The sequence below is a fragment of the Lycium barbarum genome, chromosome 2 (assembly GCF_019175385.1).
Source record: "Lycium barbarum isolate Lr01 chromosome 2, ASM1917538v2, whole genome shotgun sequence".
Taxonomy (NCBI): domain Eukaryota; kingdom Viridiplantae; phylum Streptophyta; class Magnoliopsida; order Solanales; family Solanaceae; genus Lycium; species Lycium barbarum.
Window position 1 is genome coordinate 2,647,449 of NC_083338.1, and position 24,439 is coordinate 2,671,887.

General features: G+C 32.8%; 2 protein-coding genes across 3 annotated transcripts; both read right to left on the reverse strand.

Moving 5' to 3' along the window:
• Positions 1-1,209: 1,209 nt before the first annotated feature.
• LOC132625856 (uncharacterized) lies at positions 1,210-6,709 on the reverse strand. The gene is made up of 8 exons (XM_060340450.1): positions 6,322-6,709; positions 4,635-4,897; positions 3,244-3,330; positions 3,090-3,134; positions 2,897-2,992; positions 2,683-2,784; positions 1,600-1,754; positions 1,210-1,513 (listed from the first exon to the last, which is right to left on the reverse strand). The coding sequence occupies exons 1-8, from the start codon at positions 6,632-6,634 to the stop codon at positions 1,432-1,434; spliced, it is 1,143 nt and encodes a 380-aa protein (XP_060196433.1). The 5' UTR covers positions 6,635-6,709; the 3' UTR covers positions 1,210-1,431.
• Positions 6,710-15,621: 8,912 nt separating this feature from the next.
• Positions 15,622-23,503, reverse strand: LOC132625857 (SEC14 cytosolic factor). 2 transcript variants are annotated; one of them, XM_060340451.1, is made up of 6 exons: positions 23,181-23,456; positions 21,475-21,730; positions 19,497-19,533; positions 18,518-18,635; positions 16,399-16,509; positions 15,622-16,037 (listed from the first exon to the last, which is right to left on the reverse strand). In XM_060340451.1, exons 1-6 carry the CDS (start codon positions 23,250-23,252, stop codon positions 15,909-15,911), a joined length of 723 nt encoding a protein of 240 aa, XP_060196434.1. In that variant the 5' UTR covers positions 23,253-23,456; the 3' UTR covers positions 15,622-15,908. The 2 variants fall into 2 exon arrangements, with proteins under 2 accessions (XP_060196434.1, XP_060196435.1); XM_060340452.1 differs by lacking the exon at positions 16,399-16,509 and having other exon boundaries at positions 23,181-23,503.
• Positions 23,504-24,439: the final 936 nt, after the last annotated feature.

A 24,439-nucleotide genomic window follows, 5' to 3' on the forward strand; every position in this document is an offset into this window, starting at 1 on the left:
GATCATATCTTTAGAAGGTAATGCACTAATTTGTTCTTGAACCTTACAACATGGTTTTAATTTGCCCTCTGTTAATAGTAGGGATCAAATCAATCACCGTCGTTAAAGAAGTGGGCTAGATTTATGCTTACTGACTAATTGAGAAGACTTCCCAACATGTGGCATTTTTATAAAGGAAAAGGTTCCAATTGACCCAAATTATGTGAAATGATCCATATTTGCTATTTAAACTTATACAGCCTACTTGGACAATTTGGATATAAAAAGTAGTAAATAAGTTACTAGATGTATTAGGTAAGATTATTAGTATGGCAGCTTGAAATGTTTTGACAACAGAACATATATAGTGTAACCAACAAGTCACATAAACTTTATATAATTCCCATCTTTGACATGTTAGCCGCTTGATTAACATAAGAATTAAATGCTAAGCTAAGATAGAAGATGAAAACTTTAGTTTGCAAAAGTATGATTATTTATATTTAAAGAACCAGTACCAACCCAAATAGTAAAATATGTAAAATTCTCTCTACTACAAGCAGATCTTTGTTAAATCGTATCATCCAAGTATCAAAATATTAACTATGCAATACGGAGAACTTTGTACCAAATAACTGTATTAAGCATGATTGTTAATATAACAATATCCTTTATGCTTGGGGTTTAAGTTAATTTTCTCCTTTAATTATGCATGTGAACACATAACATCCTTTTAAGTTTGGTAAAGTTGAGTAGACAAGGATAAATAATCTACTGTGTTGAGAAGTCCATTAGAGAAGAAGGATTCACAGATGTAACTTACATAAAGAAGCTGTTAGTTTTTAGGTTCTATATTTGTCCTTCCATTAAGTGAACTACATCTGCTCAACTTTAGCAAACTTGAAGAATGAAATGTATTCGCCATGTATAAATAAAAAATGAAATTGAATTGAACTCACCCTCAATCATAAAGGATATGGTTAAAACTTAGTGTCACTTTGTGAACTTGTTGACGTTGACTCAAAATTGTTTTGCTTTTGCATGAACACAGTACGTTGAATGTGATTTCCGTGTGATAGGCGTTTTAAAGCAAGTGATCAATTCTGACTTAAATACAAGTTCACTGGACTATCATGTAAAGGACATGAAAAGATCTCTCAGCATGTAATGGAAGAATACTGGAAAACCTAGAAGAGAAAAGCAAAATTAAAATATGGAAGACTCATCAGCTCAGCCAACAAAATTTTATTATAAATAAAAGAAGGTTATGCAGAAACAAGAGTTTGAAGCAAAATCTCACTTCAAACTAGAAGAAACTCAACTAATGTAAACAAGGATTGCCAAATCCCACTGAGCAAAACATAGTGATGGAGGAATACGCGCCTAGCTTTCAGGTTCTCTGTCTCTCACATTTGAGCCAAAATTAGAACCTTAGCGTGCTATATCGCAAATCTACAAAAGCATTTCTGCAATCTGGATGGCATTAAGGGCAGCTCCCTTTCGTATTTGATCACCACAAACAAAGATGTCCAGCCTATATAAAAGAAGACATTAGCTCTATGGTCCTAGAAAGTAAGCAAAGCATTTAGAGATAACATTTGCCTATAAACTGATTCTTACCCATAATCTCCATCTTGAGAAACATCACGGCGTACTCTTCCAACTGCAACATCGTCCTTATTGGAAACTTCAAGTGGGGTTGGGAATCGGTTACTAGCACGGTCATCGACTACAACTACACCTGGTGCATCTTTAAGAATATCCCTTGCGGTATCCTGCACAGTTAGAAAATGTTTAAGGCAATTTACATTGAGGTAAGAGAAAGTGATAGAATGGACAGCAGTATCTGTCGACTCTATGGATCACAAAGAACATATTCAATTGAAATTTAAGAAGATTTGGAGAGAAGCTAAATTTCCACTCAGATGGGTCATTGTTAAAATTTTTTAGTACTGTAGCACCACAACCATCTTCAGTTGATATCCACCAATAGTAATCAAGGACAAACAATTTCTTTCTTGTTTTTATGTTTCTTTCCAATGATGATTGCCAACTAGAAACAGAAAATTGGCAGAATTTGTTGACCAAACAATTTCTCATAATTATGTCAGCTTAACACAAAAATAGAGAAAAGCTAAAATTTAATGTTAATGCAGAGTAGTTTTAGCTATCCCATTGCATCATTCAATCAGAAGAATTGAACTCAATCAAATAGACGCTTCTAGCAAATAAGCTCAACTTTCAATACTCTTCACGATATCCCCATGTGAGAAGCAGGCCATATGACAAACTTTGCTATTTGTGGTAACTACTATGCAAGGACATCATATATCACTGTGGTCCAACGCCACTTGAATGCACAAACAAAAATATGATATACTGAATGGAACTGTTGGATATGATTATTTTTCAGAAAGAATCTTTTACTTTTTTGAGAAAGAGGATATGATTATAAAAGCAACAAGTTACTCTTTTATGCCATTCCTAATTGATAAAACATCTTTCTTTGCACTGTGCTACACGAAGTCACCTATGTTAGTAACAACTTATATGCATTTCAGAACCCAATTAACACAAATTCAATTCAATGCCTAAAAAATACTGAAGTGAAAAAGGAACGGTTTTGTATAAAAGCAAAGGCATCATTTGTCAGGACAGGAGGATAAATAACATAAGGATTGGCTGCAGTTTAGCAAAGGCTACCTCATCAAGGGGATTCTCAAATTGAAGATTCACACTCTCAGCATGTGCACGCATAACAGGAACACGTATACAAGTTGCAGTAACTTTGACATCCATGTCATTCTGGTAGCAAACAGAAACGAGTGCGTTAATACAATAGATGGCCAATTATTTATTTGTCTCTAGGACCAAACATGAGCATTTAATGCCAAGGTCTTAAAATAAGTATACTTACCCATATTTTTCTTGTTTCTTTGACCAGCTTCATTTCCTCTTCGTTATATCCATTGGGTTGAACGGGTGCATTATGTGAGAACAGATTAAAGGCATACTGCATAATTTTGTAAAAGAATCATTTAATGGGACTGCATTCATTTGTTACTTAAGAAACGAGGTGAGCATTGAGAAGAGAAATCGCAAGCCGAGACCTGCTGGTTAAAGATATTGCAGGTTGGTTCTTTGCCCTCCAGGACCTATTTTGTAGGCAACATCCGAAAAGCAAATCATTATGAGATTTAAATAGTAAACCTAAAATCAGTAGATATATTATGCCATGGAAAATAGAGGGAGCATAGTAAAAACCTCACGAGTCTGCTGCACTAGCTCTTCCATTGCAGCAGCACCGGCACCACTAGCTGCCTGATATGTACTAACAACCATGCGTTTGACCTGAAAATATGCATATCTACACAGGATGAGTAAAAGTGAACTTGACTTGGTTCTTAGACTAATAAATGATTGATCTGAACTCCCAAGGACTTCACAACTACCACGGAGATGGATGTGTAAAAGAGATTATGTCACTTAAGACGGCAAATTTTTCAAAGTTGAACAAGTGTACACTTGCCAAAAACCACTCCCAAGTATCATATTACGGCAGAAAGAACAAAAAGAAAACTGTATATCATTGTGGTAAATTCCTTCTAAATATTGTCGTTCATTTCTTGCTAGTTGTACCATCTTATTTATTTTGAAAATTCCTGCTCGAGAATTCTTTCATGGGTTAGCAGAATATAACAATATATACTACAGATTCTTGGCTTTTATTTAATAACAAAGAAATCACCGATGGCCGGTGCGTACGGTTCGAAACACGTTGGATAATGAGCCTATCCCTCTACCCTTCTCCACTTCATTTTTGGCATTTTAATGACTAATCAACTTAGTTATTGTTTTGATTATCACCATTCTTAACTGTTTTTCCCGTGTCAGAATTCTAATGGTATATTTTTAGATATCTTTCTTATGATCTTATCCAAGTTACTTATTTGCACCGTTCAGTCACATGTTAAAATTTATCTTGTCCGATCTTCATCCTTAACTCTAATCTAATAATGAAACAAAAGTTGAGAAGTTTGCAGAAAATTAACGGCATCCATATCAACTCTTCACCACAAACTTTTAACTAGAGGTATAATTTTTGGACGTTGCAAATTATGCTCAGTAGGTGAGGTCAAAGTTTTGACCAAGAAAATCAGTGCAAAAATAACAAATCAAAACACGGGTAAAAACAAGTTATTATTGCCATCCTAACAATCATTCACCTTCAATATCTACTCCATAGAAAAAGAAATTCAATCTTCCGAAAAAGCCAGTCTCTACAATGTTCACATATAAAAAATGTAAACGAGAAATTGTATGTTGTCTCAAACGACAATGGATATGAAAGATCTAATTCTCAAAATAAAATTTATTTACATTTTCTAGAGACATACACGTCTTCAAGCAGACTAAAAGGACACCAACAAATATTCTCAAATTAACCATATTCTGAACCAGACATTTACCAACATATCTATCCTCAATTTTTTTTGTTTTCTAAAACATAAATTCTACAAATTTTCTACTAATATACAAATCTCCAAGCGTCTAATTCTCATATTAACAGTCATCTAAAAAAGACATTCTTTATTTCTACTAACTTATGGTCTCTAAACATACTAGAAAAGAAACATGAAAGCTCTATCACTCACCTTAGCACGACGATGAAGAGGAGTAACAGCCATCAAGCAAATAATAGTCGAGCAATTCGGATTAGCAATAATCGCTCCCTTCCCCGAACCAACCCTAACATGCTTCATAGCATCAGGATTCACTTCCGGTATCACTAATGGCACATTCTCGTCCATTCGAAAAGCCGAACTATTATCCACAACAATAGTCCCCTTCTGAGCCGCTAAAGGTCCAAATTTCTTACTAATTGAACCACCAGCACTAAACAACGCAATATCAACACCTTCAAAAGAAGCCTCAGTTAGTTCTTCAGTTGTATAAATTTTGAAAAATAGCCGAAATTACACCTCAAAAAGCTACACCAAACTCTAAAAATAAATTAAAAATAGCAGAAAATACAAATATTGTAGCTCTAAGTGCATACTGAAGGGACTTTTTTGAACCTACCCTCAAAACATAACTCACCATTTTTGCCATTTTATCTAATAAAACCCTACCTAATTGGCTTAAAAGCTATTTGGCTTAAAAGCACCTAAGATAACCCAATCCAAACAGGCTCTTAGTATTTTTTTACTAATTGAACAATGCAATATATATACATATATATAGAGCCTGTTTGGATGGGCTTAAAATAAGCAGCTTATAAGCTGTTTTCAACTTATAAGCTGCTTTAGCTAAGCTAAGTCAAACGGGCCCAATTATTTTTTTAGGCTTATTTTATGCACAAAATGATTTTAAGCTGGCCAGCCAAACACTCAAAAAGTTGAAAACAGCTTATAAGCAACTTATAAGCCAATCCAAACGGGCTCATACCTTCGAAAGAATCCTCAATTAATTCCTCAACAGTATAATCTCTGTCTTCAAATTTCATTGAAGTTGGAGTTGTGTTTGGTTATAGTTTTTGCACAGAATATTTGGTTTCTATGGACAAACGCCTACTTAGGACCCGTTTGGACATGAGAATCATTCTTTTTTTTTTTCCGTAAATTCTTTTCACTTTATTTGAAAATGAGCCATTGGCCATGAAAATTCATTTGGAATTTGGAAAACACCTAAAACCATATTTTCACTTTTTTTTAACACTTTCAGGACATAGTATTCTTTGCAAAAACTATAACGAAACACAACTCCAACTTCAATAAAGTGAAAAAAAAATCTCCATGGCCAAAGACGTCCTAAGTATTCTTTGCAAAAATTATAACCAAACACAACTCCAACTTCAAAAGTTCCAAATAAAGCAAACAATATTTGGTTTTTTACTAATTTAACCAGCAGCATTGAAGAATACAATATATCCAGTGGCGGAGCCACACTATGCCGAGGGTGTTCATCTGAACCCTCTCGGCAGAAAAAAATACTTGTTTTTACAAGGTTAATTTTTTTTTTTTATGTATATATAGTAGATGTTAACCCCCTTAGGCTTCTTCATATGTTTACTTTTTTATATTTTGAACCCCTCAGCGAAAATCCTGCCTCCGCCCCTCAATATATCAATACCTTCGAAACCAAATATTTTTCAATAAAGTGAAAAAAAAAAATCCGGAATCTTTTTTTCACTTCCAGTACATTCAAACAATAAAATATTCTTTACAAAAATTATAACCAAACACAACTCCAACTTCATAAATTCCAAAATAAAATATTCTTTACAAAAATATAGTTTTTTTTTTTTCACTAATTGAAAAATGCAATATATATATATATTACCTTCGAAACTATCCTCAGTTAATTCCTCAACAGTATAATCTCTATTTTCAAACTTCATTGATTTACCAGCAGATCTTTTACTAGCGAGTAATTTAATAGACCGGTAAGGGAAGTTACGGTCAGTAAGAACTGAGAGAAACTCTTGACCTACTGCCCCGGTAACTCCGACAACGGCAACGGACGGACCGGTTTCCTGAAGAGACATGCGCACGCGCGAGATGGCGCGTGGTAGACGAATGGTGGATGCTGCTGTCGTGGCAGTTCCGGTGAGGAAATGGTTGTTGTGGCGGACAGATAGTGCCGGAGAATTCATTTTTCCGGTAACTGGCGGCGGCGGTTAGGGATTGAAGTGTGAGTTATAAAAGGCAATGTGAGTAATGTGTAATTAATAATTAGGTAGGGTTTTTATTAGAGAAAATGACAAAAATTTTTGTGAGTGGCACCTTAGCTAAAAAATTTTTTTCTTATAATAAGTGTTAACTTAGGAATTCAAGACATAAATTGGCTAGTTTTTTTTTTTCTAATTCTATCCTTGGATAATAAAGTGACGTCTAAATGATGATTAGAAAAGTCATATAGTAATTTGATATTGTTGGATTCCTAATGTCAAAAGTTTTGTTTTCTGTGCATTCTCTAATCAAGAGGTAAAAGTAATTTGTTTTTATTATATAGGGGTAATTTGGTAAAATTTATATTGCATTATTGATTTCTTAATATGCGTATTGTTGGCTAAGGTGACGCTTATTATAAAAATTAACATTTTTAGTCTCTGTCATACGTATATCGAACTTTGTGCGTCAAATTTGATAAGCACTATAATAAAAAGGAAATAATCGGAACTCATAATAAGTGTCACTTAGCTAAAAAAAAATTATCTCATAATAAGTGTCAACTTAGAAAATCAAGACATAAATTGGCTAGTTTTTTTTCTAATTCTAACCTTGGATAATAAAGTAACATCTAATCAAGAGGTAAAAGTAATTTGTTTTTATTATATAAGGGAAATTTTGTAAACTTCACATTGCATTATTAGTTTCTTAATATGCATATTTTTAGCTAAGGTGATATTTATGATGGGACGGAGGGAGTACCTCGGTTGGTCAAAAGTTAATATTTTTAGTCTCTATCAAACATAGATCGAACTTTGTGTGTCAAATTTGATGAGCACTATAATAGAAAGGAAATAATCGGAACTCATATTTAGTGGTATAATATTTGTAGTTTCGGCTAATTTTAATTTATTTATAGAGTTTGATTTAGCTTTTTGAGGTGTAATATCTGTTTTTTTTTAATTTATATTTTTGGTGTCTCTACTGTTTTTTTTTTTCTGAGAAAAATGTCCGGTGTTGTTTTTTGTGTTGCATATTTTAGGATTCGATGAAAATTTCTGCTTGTTTACAATTACATATTTCTTTTTATCATAGTTTCTGTCAAATTAGATTTCTGTAAATATTTTACGGAATCTAAAAGTGTAAATGTTTTGTAAATTTAAAGGACTAAAATTGTTAAGTGCATACTTAAGAGATTATTTTGAACGTTGCATTCAAACATAAGGGACCATTTTTGTCATTTTTTCTAATGAAACCCTACTTATTTTTTTAAATTTTTTTTATAGGAGATTCCACTTTTTTAATCTCGTGCTGAGCAACCTCTCGTGTCAAAACATAGTCCCTTAGATATGCACTTAACAGTTTTGAATTTACATTTTTAGTCTCCGCTCTATCGGTTAGAATTTGAGGTACAATGTTTGTAGTTTCTGCTATTTTTTTTATTTTTTTGAGGTTTGATGTAGCTTTTTAAAACATAATTTCTGTTATTTTCTTAGATTTATATTTTTAGGAAATGATTGTGTGGGAGTGTTCATTATTTTTGCTACACGGGCGGCGGAAATGAAAAAGAAATTCAGTTAAAAAAGAAGCAGTTTATCAAGAGACATAAAATTAGGCCACTTTTACGTTACCGGAAAAATTGACCGAAAGCATATATAAAATTCGGCCAATTAAATGAAGGGAAAATGGGTCAAAAATGTTCCTCCATTTTGAAAAGAGAACTAAAAATATCCTTCGTTATAAATTTATATAAAAAATACTCTCCATCATTAAAGTTTTTAAATATATCTCTATCCTAACGAAAACCTCTAAAATAATCCGATTTTATTTTTAAATCCGACTCAACTAAATAAAAAACTCATATGAGTTACCTGTTCCTGTGCCTAGTGCCTCACTCAGGAACAAGTTAGTCGCATATAGATTTTTTATATAGTTAGATCTGATTTAAATGGAGCGGTTTAAAAATAAAATTAAGTTATTTTGGAGATTTGGAGATTTCCGTTAAGATAAGTATATATTCAAAAGCTTTAATGACGAAAAAAATATTTTTAACTTAAATTTATAAAGGAGAATATTTTTAGCCAATTTTTCAAAGTAGAGGGGGATTTGATTCTTTTCCCTTAAATGAAACCAGGGGTGGGGGACAAGTTGGTGGAGAGATTGTTTTCGGTTTTAAATATTGTGGGCTATTAGGTTGTCCTCTAACCCAGCCTGCAATTTTGTAATTTTTTTTTCCTTCGTTAGTTATGCAACTCATATTAGGGTAGAAGGCTAGTAGATAGTCTCATTACCCTGCCTTATTAATAGTCGCATTATCGTAGTATAATTTCTTGTGCTCTAATTTATGCTATTATGCTATTATCTGTTATTTCCTGTGCTTTGATTATTCTATGTTATCTGTGTCGCTTGCGTTACTTCATTTCCATATCGCTTTGAATCTCTTAGCCGTATCTGACCTCTTTTTATGTTTTTATTGAGTCGAGGGTCTCTCGGAAACAACCATCCTACCTTGATAGGAGTAAGGTCTGCGTACACTCTACCCTCCCCAGACCCCACGTTGTGGGATTTCACTGGGTTGTTGTTGTTGTTGTCGTTGTTAGTTATGCAACTATAATATAATGTGTTGACCAATTTTTTCATTTTGCTATTTTCACTATATTTAAAATTATTTAACATCTAGTATTGGCAAGTGTAAGATAAAATCGATGATGATGATGTTGTTGCTGCTGCTGCTTCATTCTTTTGTACTACAAGCTGTAGATGGTACTTGCATCTGAAAATCACTATTGTTGCAAATTTGAAGAAGTCAGTCTTGTTTTGAATTTGAAAAGTGAATTTAAATCAAGTGAGTGTAGTTGGAAAAAGCTTGGAATTAATGATTGCCAGAAATGAAGATTGACCATATAAACTATTCTCGTTTTGAACATACGTATCGGAAACTTCATACAGTTTACAGTGATATTTTGTAACGAATCCATATTGCAGTAATATGGATAATTGAAATTACACATACAAATATAAGAGTTCATCACGAAACTCAGGGGCGGAGCTATCCTTGCCCAAGGGGTGCACACCCCTTCGCTGGAAAATTACATTGTATAGATAAATGAAATTTTAGTTTTATAGGTATATATAGCAGTGTTAACATCCCTTGACACAAATGTTTAGCTCAGTGGTTAAGGGGTTGCGAAAATTTCCTAAGGTCCCGTGTTTGAACCTGGATTGTAACATATCTATATTTTTTAACCTCCCTTAATATGAATCCTGACTCCGCCACTGACGAAACTATTACAAATACTCCAAACTTGTAATCAAATCTTTTAAGAGAAGAAAATACAAAAAAAAAAAAAAAAAAAGGAAGGGAGGTTTCAGAATTAATCTAAACAACTAAGAAAATAAAGAGACAACTTCATAGCATCACCCTAATGGAATAATTCCCCTTCTATGTATAGTCATCTTCACACATAACACACATGCTCCTTTTAACCGGGGTCTCAAAATAATTTGACAATGTCCCATCCATGTCCTCCCATAGATTAGTTAGGTTTATAACATATTTCAAAACATGTCTTGAAGTTGGCAGAGTGTCAAGCTAGACCTCAGACAAACATCTAAAGTTTAGGCATAAGTTTATGAAGGTAAAGCCCAGTCAAGCATATCTGAAGTTCAAACGAATCTATATATAATATAAAGCTAGGCATAGACAAGGTGATGTGGCACCTCTCTATGACCTCCATTCCTATTTATCTTTTTTCTCCTTTTTTTGGCTTTTTCTTTATTTTTCCCTATTTTTCTTCCAACTAATCACTCATTTTATCCATTCAATGTTGAATAATTTACTTCATATTGATTAGATCTTAAAGCTCTTCAAACCCTCATCAGTACGTCCCTTTGCTTTCTCATTGTCTTTTTTTTCCCTTTCTCCATAATAACTGTAAATATTTTGATTTCCTTATTCTTTATGATTAATGTCAATTATTCTGTGTAATTATACGTAATGACTAACCATTATTCCTTTTAATTTACGTTACTAACCATTCCAAAAGTGACTTTCTTCATCCCTTTTAATTTCTCCTTCTCTACTTTCCGCTCCACTTTGTATTAATTTAATGTATATTAAGGTAGTATTCACTTTGTATTCTTTAACCATTGTGTGTATAAAGCAAACAATATAACAACAATTTGGCATTCTACCTTTTCATCTATTAGTTGCACCTATGTATAATAGTATATGGTCTTTTGTTTGTTTGTTTGTTAGATTATCTTTTTATACAAGGAAGCTGACCAGATGAGCTAATTCTTAATCCCTTTTTACTTTTTGCTTAACATATTTTATTTTATTTTCTTGATTATAACACCTTCTCTTCCTTAATTTCTACGGTCTTATTGTTTGAATTTTCATGTCACCTTATAAAGAAAAGATTTTTTTTCTAATCTAAGTGAAGGTGTTGTTTGAAGAAAATATTAATATATATATTTTGTGATGAGAATATTTTAAGATGACGAGGCTTATCCACACTCTGGTGGAAAATCTTCATCTGAAAGGTAAGTTGCATAAGATAAATGCTTTTATCATATATCTTTCTACTCATAGACATAGCTATTTCAAGTTTAATTTGACTTATGTTTGTAATTTTTCTAGGAAAACAAGCCCCGGATAAGCTATCCAGTTGACACAAAAGTTGATTAGTGAGAATGATTTCATTGCGGTAGTCTTTATGACCTTTGCTATATTTACTTGAATATAAATTCCACAAGAAGTAGTCAAGAGTTTTTTTTTCTTTCTGTAATTCCTTTTATTTTTAGTTCTCTTCTCGTATCAAATAGAGATGTTACTATTTTCAATAGTTGTATAAATGCACTTTAGTTTTTATCTGGTTGAAAACCGTCTTTCATTATTAATTACTTCATTGTTCTTTGAGGTGAAGGATGGTCCAGACAAGGGTCAAACTATTACTAAGTTGTGTTTTTGCTAAAGGTATGCTAAAAAATCTTTATTGTCACTGATCTGAAAATTGGTGTTAATGAGTCCTTTGTTACAAGTTGTCGTTTATTTTGGGAATTGTGTTAGCTTTTGCTTACTATGAAGTTATTATCTTCAATCCTTATATATGTGGAAGAGTAGAGTGATTGCAACACACGTTTGTTGTTTGTTGTTTGTTGTTAGCCTTCTTTTTTCCATTTTAGTTCTAGAAGTTGATGGTCAAAATCTGTAAAAATCTCAAGTATTCATATTTTACTTCATGATCCACTGCTTATTGAACTAAATATTTATCGGTGGAAGTGAAAGTTTTAAAGTACTTATTGAATTGAGTACAGACTACTTGATTATTGTCAATAGTAATGAGACTATTCTCTCTTAATGTATTGACAATCTAATCTTAAATTAGTATCTATAGGCAATCGATGTACGGGCCTTTGGCAATATCTTGAATGTTAAAGGTGTTTTTAGGCTCGAATATTGCACATATATTTATACATTAGTGTTTACAGTCCAATTGACGCAAGTGCCTTTTGCACTTTCTTGAATGTTAAAGGTGTTTCTAAGCTCGAATATTGTACATATATCTACATGTGAGTGTCTATAGACCAGTTCATGATGCAAGAGTGACACTTTCTTGAATGTTAAAGGTGTATTTAGTCTCGAATATTATACATACATCTATACATGAGTGTCTACAGTCTAATTGATGCAAGGGCGGCCTTCGACACTTTCTTGAATGTTAAAGGTGTAGGCTCAAATATTGTACATATATACGTGAATACTAGGTTGAAATTAATATAAAAAGAATATTCTAAGTTGAAAATATAATTTTGTAAATTTAGCTATACGTTGATTTGTACTTCACTTAGCAAAGGAAAAAGGTTTGGAAAATTTTAAGCCTGGTATGGCTTCAGCCTCTGCTTTGTATTGCTGCACTTGGTAGTTAACAAACCTAATAATAAGTTGGTATTTTTTTTAGTTTTGAATTCACGTGTTCTCTTATTTGAATATAAGAAAAATGATACTTAAAGTAAAGCATGTATTAGAACTCTTCTTCTTTTACTATTTCTTTAGAAAGAAATTGATAATGAAAAATGCAGTTCAACTAACAACTAATTCCAAACAGTAGTATCTTTTTTATTTAATCAATATAATAAAATTAAACTTTCTATGCATATACAATGATTTTTTTATTTTATTTTTATCTATTCTATCTAAATTAATTTTATGAAAACTTATTGGTATTTTTATAATCGCGCAAAGCGCGAACAAATTTACTAGTATCTAAATATGCTTGAACTGTTGAACATACAATTTTAAACACAGATTTTGCAACTTCAGCCGCTTTGGTTCTGAACTTGGCTAAACTTACAAACTTTATAAAAAAATTAAAAATATTGTGCTTTATATATATAAAATAGAATGCTGAAAACATTGATGGATGATCAGTGGTTTAGGCTTTAGATGATTTACCTGACTTAGACCAAGATTGGACCACCTAATTTACAATTGCATCTCAGACAGGTTTTGGTAACTTTAGATGTGTGGTATTGGTTGGATTATATATTTTGATTCTTTAAGCCACAGGTGTCAAATCAGCAAGTTAAATTGAAGTTGAGCGGGTTAAAGTGATTGAGTTAATAAAAGAACTGGACATATTTTGTAATGAAGCTTAGGACATATTTTGTAATGAAGCTTAGTACAATATACTATTCCCTCCATTTCAGGTGAACATATTATATTAGGCAAAAAGTTTAAGGTAAAAAAACCTTTTTGAACTTGTGGTCATTATTTGTATGATAATAAAACTTTTAAACCTGTGACTTTAAAACATGTTATAATATTTCTGTAGTTATAAAAGTTTTTTCATTAAGGGTAAATAAACTGGGCAAAGGCTATAACCTTTTTGTCTTGTAATCTAACAAAATAATTCGTGATATCTAAAAAAACATCATTTCACTCAAATATCACAAACTTAACAGGCGAACACGATTACAAAACTTAAATTTTTATGTGAACTTCAGGACATTGCCTGAAATTTATGAAGTGCAAAAAACTGAACCTCCCTCGTCATAATATCGTAGAGTTTCATTTGCAATAGTTCAATCCTTGAGTTTGGGATGTCTTGAAGTGCAAAAAAAAAAAAAATGGTAGAAGATAAATTAGCAGGTCTATGTAGCTCAAGTTTAGTATTTTTGTTCAATAATTCAAATTGTGGCTATTTTTGAACTATATCTCGAACGGTGGCTATTTTTCATTTAGAGGTTCAAAAAGTGAACGCTACCCTATTATGTACATGTGCTCGAGCGAGTATAGTTACAAAAAGATACAAGGAAAAATGGGATGTTCTCTCAGTTGGTACTTCAAGCCTCGTTCCTTGAGATTCAAGAAAATATACACTCCAACAAGACTTAATGAAAATTAAAAACCATCAAATGGCTCAAAAACCTTACTATTAACTATAATATTCGTACTAACTTCAATCCCCCCCTCCCCCCCCCCCCCCACCTCCCCCCACAAAAAAAAAAAATCCCCTGTTCATATAATATTTATGATGATATTTAATTTTTTCTATTTTTATATAATAAAACAAAATTACGACAGCTACACCTCAACATGGGCGGAGTTAGGTACTAGACGGAGGTTCATCGTATGTAAAATCATATGACATATATAAGGTTAAAAATTATTTGTGATATATATATATATATATATATATATATATAATATACGTTTAGTCCACTTAGTTTTTTAGTATATTTACTTCTTTATATTTTGAATTTCTTTAGTGAAAATTTCAGCCACATCACTGCACCTCAGACCCAAATAAGTCGAGATCTACGATATGAATGCTCGTTGGTCATGTTTCTCTATATTTCCACCGGCATAAATTTTTTTGGCTAAATACCTAGATAGCCCCTTAAACTTGACACATTTTATAACATAGACACTTAAACTTACATAGTGACCAAATAGACACTTAAACTTGACAAAAGTGTAGCTTTTAGACACTCACGGAAGGCGTGGCAAGTTGTGTGTTTTAAGGAAAACTTTGAGCGCGTGAGAGTGCTAACTTTACCTTAATATTTTCATTTTATATCTAAAAGATTTTAGTCCATCTTCTTCGTGAGTATATGAAAATGGCCACTCCAGCCCAAACCAGTAAAAGATTCTCAAACCACTGAGCTCCTTCGCTTATTTCTTTCTTCCCCAAAATAATTATTACTATTTCAGTTCATTATTCAAAAAAAGTATAATTTGACAAATCGTTTTAGCTGAAATTATTACAATTACGAATTGATTACCATAGTTATGAAAGTCTTTCTTGTTTAGATCGAATCTAAAAAGCACTCAGAAAACAATACAAGAAAAATCAATTAGCAATGCAGCATTATTGTGCTTTTGAATCCAATTTTTTTAGAAAACTTAATTTGCCAGAGAATAAGTTTTTATTGTAAAAGTCCAAATTCAAAAAAAACAAAAATCAAGAAAAGAACTACATTAATTAAAATATGAAGAAGAATGGGGAAGAAGGTCTCTGGTACGAAGAAGTTAAAAATGGTCCATCTGTGGGAAAGGAAGGGACGGCTTGGGGGATGGAGAAATGGAGGGGGTGACCTGGCAGTGGTGGGGGTGAGAAGTGATTTTTTTCCCCATATTTGTATTTATTTTTAAATTAATTGACTCTTATTGTATATTCTACTTTTTAATTTATATTTGTCAATTCTTTTTGAAATTACACGTGTCATTTAATAATTAGTCTATTTAACACATGAAAGCATGTGTACTCCACGCATTAGGCATTATGTGCACAAGTGTTTAAAAGATACACTTTTATCAAGTTCAAGTGTCTATCTGGTCACTATGTAAATTTAAGTGCCTATGTTACAAAAGGTGTCAAGTTTAAGGGGCTATCTAGGTATTTAGCCAAAAAATTTAATAGGATTAAAAGACTCATAGAGAATATAGGACCAAAAGCAAGCGCACTAAACTAAAACATAAATTTATTATCATATTAAAAAGAAAACACAAACCCGACTATTTGGTAAGTTTAGAAAGTACCGTATTGCAAATTCACCAAATAACCTGGAAAAGAGTCAGGTTGAACTGTAGCAGTTGAGTACTACAGTAAAAATTTCTAAATTTCATTATATGACTAGAAGGAAACAAGAAGTAAAAGTTTAGTAATATTAATGACACAAATTAGTAGGTGTATGAAATTTTTCCTGTTCTTTTTCCTCTTATTTCCCCTTTCCATGTTCCTCCACCTTGTATTAGTAATTCACAGCAACATCCTGCAAAAGTACAAGCTTAGCACGCCCTCCATACTCCTCCGGTAAGACGTCTTCACCAACCTCTCTGACGAACTCTTGCTTTTGTTCTTCACTTATAACGATCCTGATCTGTATAGTGTTTTGATATTAGAAACACTTGAACGGTTTTAGAAAATAGCTTTAGCTTTAGTTTTGGTTCAATATAACAGTAATCTATCTATGTTGCTCGAACTCTCCAAAAATACTAGCCTATCCGTATTGAATCCTCCAAAAATGCACTGCTTTTGGAGGATCTGACATGCGTTTGTCGACATTTCTGAGGAGTCCGAGCAACATAGATGGTACTATTGTATCCACCGAGCATAAAACTATGTAGGAAATTATGAGATGCATAGCTGCAGAAATGATCTAGTATCAAAGGCCATTCGTTTAAACGTGTAATTTGTTAAACGTAGCATCATTAGATGGGCCATTACGCACACTGACATACCTTCTCTTGAGTTGCTTTTTCAAGGAAGCGACAAATAAATTTCCATATGGTGACAAAGAACTGTGGCATGTTTAAAAGGTAACAAGTAGCTAAGCGCTCAGGGTAGTAAGCCTGTGGAAAAAAAAAACTGCGTTAAATGTAGCTAGCAGTAGGGGTGTTCATGGTTCGGTTTGGGTCGGTTATTGGTTAAAACCATAACCAAACCAATTTAGTCGGTTTTTAAATGTCTAAAACCATAACCAAACCAAGTAAAATAATAACCACCGGTTTGGTTATTGTCGGTTTGGTTCGGTTTTTCGGTTTATGACTAGCCGTGACAATTCAAATATTCTCTCTCTACATTCTTCAAATTTCTTATGAAACTCTTTTTTCCTCATAGCCCACAAGGGTGAACTTTGCTGCATATTGAGGGAAAGACACGCTGTTGACAAATCAGGTGGACCAAACTTGCAACGCAGTTTAGATTCAAAAGAACAAGTCAAACAGAGGTTTCAAAATACAAACAACCCTTATGCTTACGACTTATTAGAGTTGGGCTTGGATTGTTGGATATATTCTTTTAAGACATGGGCCTTAAAAATAAGTAGACCAAAATTAAATTAATAATTAAAAGGTATAAAATATCTTTAATTATTTATGAAAAGCTAATATTATACATATAAATAATTATAAATTTTATGTATATAATTATCGGTTTGGTTCGGTTATTTATTCGGTTATTTTTTACTATAACCATAACCAAACCAAATATTATCGGTTTTTCAAATTTAAAACCAAACCAAACCAAACTAAACAAAATGTCGGTTATTTTATTCGGTTTGGTTAAATTTTCGGTTTGGTTTTGATTTTAACCAAAACTGTGAACAGCCCTAGCTAGCAGTATCAATATAACACAAAACTAGAAGAATAACAGAAGCAGTTTGGCCTTCATCAACTCAGTTGCTCAGTTTATTGCTACTAGTTTGTCTAGATCGAGATTCTAGAGCTTAAGAGGAGCAACAATTTTGACCAGAATTTTCAGAGATTTTAAGTTAGTGGAACATATCCAAACTATTCGTTACACCAATGGAACCTCATAGCTATGTTGCTCAGACCCTCCAAAAATGTTATCGCACCCTTGGCTGATCCTCCAAAAAGGCATAGCTCTTGGAGGATCCGAGACACACCCGGTGGTATGTTTGAAGAGTCCGAGCAACATAGCGGCATAGCCTCATAGTGCATGCAAACCAAAGCCTTAACTATTAGCTCAGATGTGAGAGTTCAATACCAGCTGCATAGAGCCTGTTTGGATGGGCTTAAAAAAACTTTTATAGCTTATAAGCCCAAAAAAAAAAAAAAAAAATTTTTTTGGCTTATAAGGTGTTTTCAGCTTATAAGCTACGCCAAACGGGCTCATAATTAAGCTAAGACAAACAGGCCAACTTATTTTTTTGGGCTTATTTTAAGCACAAAATGGCTTATAAGCTGGCCAGCCAAACACTCAAAATAGCTGAAAACGGCAGCAACTTATAAGCTAAGCCAAAAGGGCTCATAGTCTAGTAAGTTCTTCTACTAATAGCCTGTTTGACCAAGCTTCTCCAAGGTCAACAGTTTTTTTTCCTTCATGACAAGTGTTTCTTTTCAGAGTTAAGGTGTTTGGCCAATTTTTCGGGGAAGAAAAAGTGTTTTTAGATGCAGAAGTTGTTTTTGAGAAGCTGAAAAAGTAGCTTGGCCCCAGAAGTACTCTTTTGAAAAGCACTTTTGAGAAAATATACTTAGAAGTACTTTTTAAAAGCTTAGCCAAACACTAATTACTACTCAAAAGTTTTTTTGTTTTTTTTTTTGTTTTGTTTTTGGGTCAAATTTATTAGCCGAATACAAACTGATTCTCACAAAAAGTACCTTTTTTTGAGAAAAAAGTGCTTTTTCAAAATAACTGATTTTAGAAGCTTGGCAAAACAAGCTATAAGCCATTAATGTTGACGGTTTGAACTGTCTTATAGCTGACAAGAGATGTATAAGGTTCTCGACTTCTATTTAACATTGTCTATGGTACAAGAATTATGTCTCTTTTTATAAAACCGGCTATGTGCGTCTCTATACTAATGGTTTGCGCACTATGGAAAGACAAAGGGGTTACCTGTAAAAACTGAAAACCAGTGATTAATCCACGAGTATCAACATTGCTATAGGTAATACTCTGGAGATCAAGAATTCCAACAAGCTTCTCATTTCCTATTTCTCTACCTTTGAACGAACTGAAACAAGCACAAAGAGGTCCAAGTTAGAAACAACACCACGATTCTCAGGACAAAAAACATAATTTTCTGTTCCTGGAATAGAATCAAGGGCAAATATTGGTTGTGATTTCCAAAATCTGATATCGCAACAGTGATGCAACCTGGAAATCTGATATTTGGATAGGAGATTTAGGAAACTGATAATGCGCACTTCTTCTACTCTTTAACGAGTGAACACAACCTAAATAACACTATCACTCCCATACGAAACAGAAGGTCTGTGACTTAAGGCAATCATCTTGTTTAGAGAGCATAACTTCACTAAGCAGTTTATCAGTATCATCATTTCTGGGACAAGTAAGAGAGCTTCCATTAAAAAGACAGATATAAGAGTGACAAAAACAACAAAATATTTCAGTAAGCATGACAAAGGATCTATAATCCCGAATGAACACCATCTTCTGCATATATCAATTTTTGAGAATAGTAGGAAAATAGTTTTCAACAATCTGCTAAACCAGAATAATGCACAATAAAGCACCATCATAAAAAGCCTGTTCATACAATATTCTAGTTATTAGTCAAACATATGCATCCATTTCTCTCAAAGCACACGCAATTACAAAAGATTACGCTTCATTCAAAGACAAAGAAGAAGGAAATAAGACTTTAACAAAGCAGAAACAAATGTAAAATATGTTAAGTACATACACTTTCTACTGCAAGTCCCATCACACCCCCTCTCATCAAGAATGCCATCTCTCTCTCGCTCTCGCCCTCTCTCTCTCTCTCTCACACACACACACACACACACATTCTCTCTCTAATATGCAATTTTCCAAATGGTCAAAGAGCAACATGATTGAATGAAAATGATACCTTGCAATTGTTTTGTCTAGTAGATGAATGACGAATTCTGCATAAGAGGCGAATGTGTCAATACTAACTTTATCGTTAAGAGAAATCATTAACATCCTACAGAAAGAAAGAGGAAGTATTAAGAAGGATAGATTCAAGAAATACCCTTACTAGTCGCCAAAAATAAATTTTCATTTAAAATAGGAAATACATAGCAAGAACATTAATTTATTGCATGCAAGACTAAGCCAACGAAACCACACACCTAGACAACCATGTTGAGCATTCGGGACTTTCAAACTTCATTATCAGTCTGACAAGGTAGTGTTTAACTAACCTATTAAACTGGAAAAATTGGGATACCAATTTAGGAAACTGCTAAGTGAATAAGTAACCCAAAAGTCAATGAAAGAGAGTAGAGAAGGTGACAAGCAGCACATGTTAAGGTTTGGTCCTTAAGCTGCTTTTGTTATGGGTGAACATATGATCAGGCGCGCCAAACCTACCACATTTTGCACACCTTTGCCGATAGAGGTGGCAAAATCAACTTATCTTTTTGTAATCGCCCAACTCGTGTCATGTTAAATGAGTTGGGTTACGACTGGTTTATTGACTTAACCAAATGGATTGAACTCAACAGGTCAACATGCAACCGAAACTCAAACATACAAAATAAAATTTGGTGATTGGGAATTATATGGATTTGAAAGAACTTAAGCTAACAGTTCAAAAAAAAAAAAAAAATACACGTCACATATGAAATAACGGTATAAATTTAGCAACCCTTTTCCACCGGATCCATTGCAGGAAATGGATAATGTGCAACTTTGAATTGTCAATCATATCCTTTATGGAAATATCAAACCGATTCGAGGAATTTCTGACACAAGTATTCAATTTCAGTAACTTTCACTTTTCTCCTTCAAAAGCAAAATAAAAAAAGGAGGAGAGACCGGGTCATGTTAGATGGGTTGGGTTATGACTTGTTATTTGTCCCATTTTGACCCAACCAATTTGATCCAAGCAAACTTATGGTGATTGGATCACGACCTGTTTATTATTTTAACATGTATTGACCCGCTCGAGTTTGAGTTGACCTGCTCGAGTTTGAGTCGACTCGCCCATTTGCCACTAGATATCCAATATTATGGATCAAGTTTTTACATTTAAAATTTACAGCTGGTTAGATATTAGTTAGCAGTTTGTCCTCAACAGAAGCTCCACAAAATCAACTCATAATTTAATAAACATAATCAACCACCCTTACACATAATATTCCTTTCAATAATATATTATTGGTAATAATGATTAGTGATTCTCATTGCTTGAAAGAAAACTATTTTCCTGCTGGAGATTCCCTTTGGTATGTATAAAATATCAAGTCAGAAATAGCACTCACTAGCCACTTTTCGGTCATATCTTTGAAAAATAATGATAGAGTTTCAAATTCTACAGGTTTAGCTCCATGACACTATAAGTTTCGCCAGTTGAAGATTGAAACTCCATGACATTAGCTATTTTTTAAGTACACAGTGGCTGTTTTTCGATTATAGGGGTTAAAAAGTGGCTATTTATGTCCGGTATCAAGTGACCGCCCAATGACAAGAAGAAAAGTCCAAGAAAGTAACAATCAACTACTAAATTACAAGATTGTTTAAATTAAAGAATTGTCTAATGGCTCATTAGCAGGATAATAAAAGATAAAAAAGGCATCACTGAGGAACCAACAAGAATATCTCTTAGTGTCAGAAAAACACACAAACAAGATAAACGATAAATGTCATGGACTGACCAAGAACAAGAAAAAGGGGATCTTTACACAAATAGCCAACCGGATTTTATACACATATTATACATGGATTATACGTATATTATATATCTGCCGGCTATTTTTAGTTTAAGCAATTGAGCGCACTACAATTTGGGCTAGTTCTTCAAAAAAATGCAATGTAGTAAAAATAAAATAAGGAAACTTTACTCTAAAGGGAAAAGAAATTACTCTTAAATTGAACTTGATCCTTAGAAGGAAAATGCTTGTTAACTTTAACTAGCATAACAGCGTGCCCTTTTTTGGTCAATCCTTGTAAATAAACTTTTTCAGATGCTAATTCATCTGAAACTTCAGAATCCGGTATATAACCACGTGGAACCATCTCAGCCCTCCATTTTTTCCACTGACAAAACATCTTTGCAGCTTTTTCTGAGTCCATTGATCTTGCAATCAAGAACCTCATTAGTGTCTTCTCTCCATAACCCTGCAAAAAAAAAAAGTGAAAAATTACACACCATGTCTACTAGGATAAAATATTTACTCGATTTAGCCCTTATTTTGAGTTTGTTACCCGGTTTAGCTCATCTTTGTGTATAAGCACCTTTTATACAATATTATACACTTTTATACAAGGTTGATACATTATGTATAATGCTTCCCCCCAGGTACTATGTTGTATAATATTGTATATTAGGTTGTATATTTTTGAAAATTTTCCAAAAAGAAACTGTTTCAGTACAAAGATTTGAACTTTACACTTAGAAGAAAAATTGGGGGAAAAAAAAGAACTGATTTTCAGTACTCCTCTTCTCCATTTATGGTGACACACTTTCTCTTTTGGTCAATCCTGACACATTTCTATATTTAGTGACAATTTGACTGTAAATTTTCCATTTTACCCCCTAATGAGACATCTGTAGCTGCACAAATATTTATGGCTTATTTTGAACCATCAGTTTTAAAAGTTTTCGTTTCATTTTTAAACTGAATTTCAGTATAAAGAATTGAACTTTACACTTAGTGGAAAGATGGGTTTAAAAAAAAAAAAAACTAATTTTTACTACAAAGGTTTGAACTTTACACTTAGAATAAAAAAATTTAAATAATAAAAACTGATTTTCAGTACAAATATTTGAACTTTACACTTAGAATAAAGGGAAAAGGGTCAAATTTACCCTCCAAGTATGGTTTATAGTTTAAATTTACCCTCCGTCAAAGTTTGGGATCAAATTTGATCCTCCAAGTATGGCTTGCACGCTAGGCCTACCTCAAATCAGTTTTTTTTTTTTTTTTTTTCAAAAGAGAATTGGGTTTGGGAGTCTACTTGGAGCTTACGTGAATCCGTCGTGGCTAATTTTTTTGGGTCGTGGAGTCCAAGTCAGACTTTCATCCCTATAAGGGCAAATTTATCAAGTATACTAATGGGGACGACAAATTTGATCCCAAACTTTGAAGAAGAGGGCAAATTTAATCCTAAACTTTGACGGAGGACAAACTTAAAATATCAGCCATACTTGGAAGGCAAATTTGAGCCCAAACTTTAACGAAGAGAGTAAATTTGATCCCAAACTTTGACGGAGGGCAAATTTAAACTATAAACTATAGTTGGAGGGTAAATTTGATCCCAAACTTTGACGGAGGACAAATTTAAACTATAAACTATATTGGAGGATAAATTTGACCCTTTCTCCCAGAATAAAAAACAAAGAACTGATTTTCAGTACAAAGATGTGAACTTTACACTTAGAAGAAAAAAAAGAACTGATTTTCAGTACAAAGATTTGAACTTTACACTTAAAACCAAAAAAAAAAGAACTGATTTTCAGTACAAGGATTTAAACTTTACACTTAAAAAAAAAAATTACTAACTGATTTTCAGTAAAAAGATATGAACTTTACACTTAGAACAAAAAAGGGGATTAATTTTTTCTTACCTCAGTTGAAGATCCAAGTTTTTCAACTGATTTCCTCAATTGGCTCAATGCCATTTCTTGATTTGAATCCATTTTTAAGTTCTTTTTTTCCCAATTTAAAAATGGTTTTTGAGGAAGGGAAAGCAAATTTAATAGTGATTTTGTATGTGAAGTTGAAAGTTGAAAGTTGTGGAGAGAAATATATACAAAGAAAAAAAAAAGAAAAAAAAAAGTAGAAAAAGCAGAAGGGTGCTAAGGTAGTAGCAGCAATTAATGTGTGAATAAGGGAGGGAGGGACCAAGGAACCTATGGAGTAGAAGAGAAGAAGTGGTGTGGATGTGACATCTGGCAAGATATAAATAGTAAGTGTACTTTTATTGAATGATTTGCTTTTCCTTTCCTCTGTTTGTTTGAATTTTCCTTCAGCTAAGGGAAATATGAAAAAGTCTAGCTCTCAGGAGTCGTCTGGTTGGAAGCAAGTTATTTCAGGATTTGAACTGGAAGCAAGTTATTCCAGAATTTGAAAAAAAATAATGATAGTAACTAGTTTAGCTCGTTCATTTTATAGAAGGGACTGCTTTAATTATAAAAATATGATAAATATGGCTTTAATAGAGGAACATGATAAATAGAATTAGTTGGGTCATAAATATATGAAGTCTTTTTATAAAATATAAAAGTTTAGGGTAATTTTAAAAGTTTTGAAAAGGTCAAAACATAGATCTTGGCCCCAAAATAGGTTTGAGATAGAATTTGGAATTTGAAAATTTATTTTTAAAATCTGTCAAAATTTTATGGCCAAACAAAAATTTAAAAGCAAATCTTTAAAATATGCTCCCAAAATCTATGGTCAAACGGGAGCTAAGTTTTGTACTCCCTCCGCCCCGGAATACTTGTCATGTTTCATTCCATGAGAGTCAAATTAGATAAATTTCGATCAAAATTTTAGAATATATGTTTTTCATCATATGATATGAGAAAAATTGCAATCTATAGTACTCTTCTTACAATTTTGAATATCTAAATTATAATATTAAGGTATGAATTAATCTAATCTAATTTAGCTCCGAAATTAGTTAAACTAACTCTGAAGAAGTGAAATATGACAACTAATATGAGACGGAGGGAGGTGTAGCAAAGACCCTTGAAAAATTTGACCAATTTTTAAGATTCAATTTGGGACTCAACGAAATATAGAAATTATTATACTAAAAATAATAGGCAAAACACATAAGTTTATTTTTGGAAGTTGAGATCAAATTCTTATGATATATCTGTCC

Excerpts from the sequence above, each read along its gene's own strand:
- LOC132625856 (XM_060340450.1), bottom strand. The coding sequence starts at position 6,634 with ATGAATTCTCCGGCACTATCTGTCCGCCACAACAACCATTTCCTCACC. Across the intron at positions 2,993-3,089 it reads GCAATATCTTTAACCAGCAG|TATGCCTTTAATCTGTTCTC; the intron begins GTCTCGGCTTGC and ends AAAATTATGCAG. Across the intron at positions 1,755-2,682 it reads TTGAGAATCCCCTTGATGAG|GATACCGCAAGGGATATTCT; the intron begins GTAGCCTTTGCT and ends CTAACTGTGCAG.
- LOC132625857 (XM_060340451.1), bottom strand. The coding sequence starts at position 23,252 with ATGGATTCAAATCAAGAAATGGCATTGAGCCAATTGAGGAAATCAGTT. Across the intron at positions 19,534-21,474 it reads GGATCAAGTTCAATTTAAGA|AATTCGTCATTCATCTACTA; the intron begins GTAATTTCTTTT and ends CCTCTTATGCAG. Across the intron at positions 16,510-18,517 it reads CTGGTTTTCAGTTTTTACAG|GCTTACTACCCTGAGCGCTT; the intron begins GTAACCCCTTTG and ends TTTTTTCCACAG.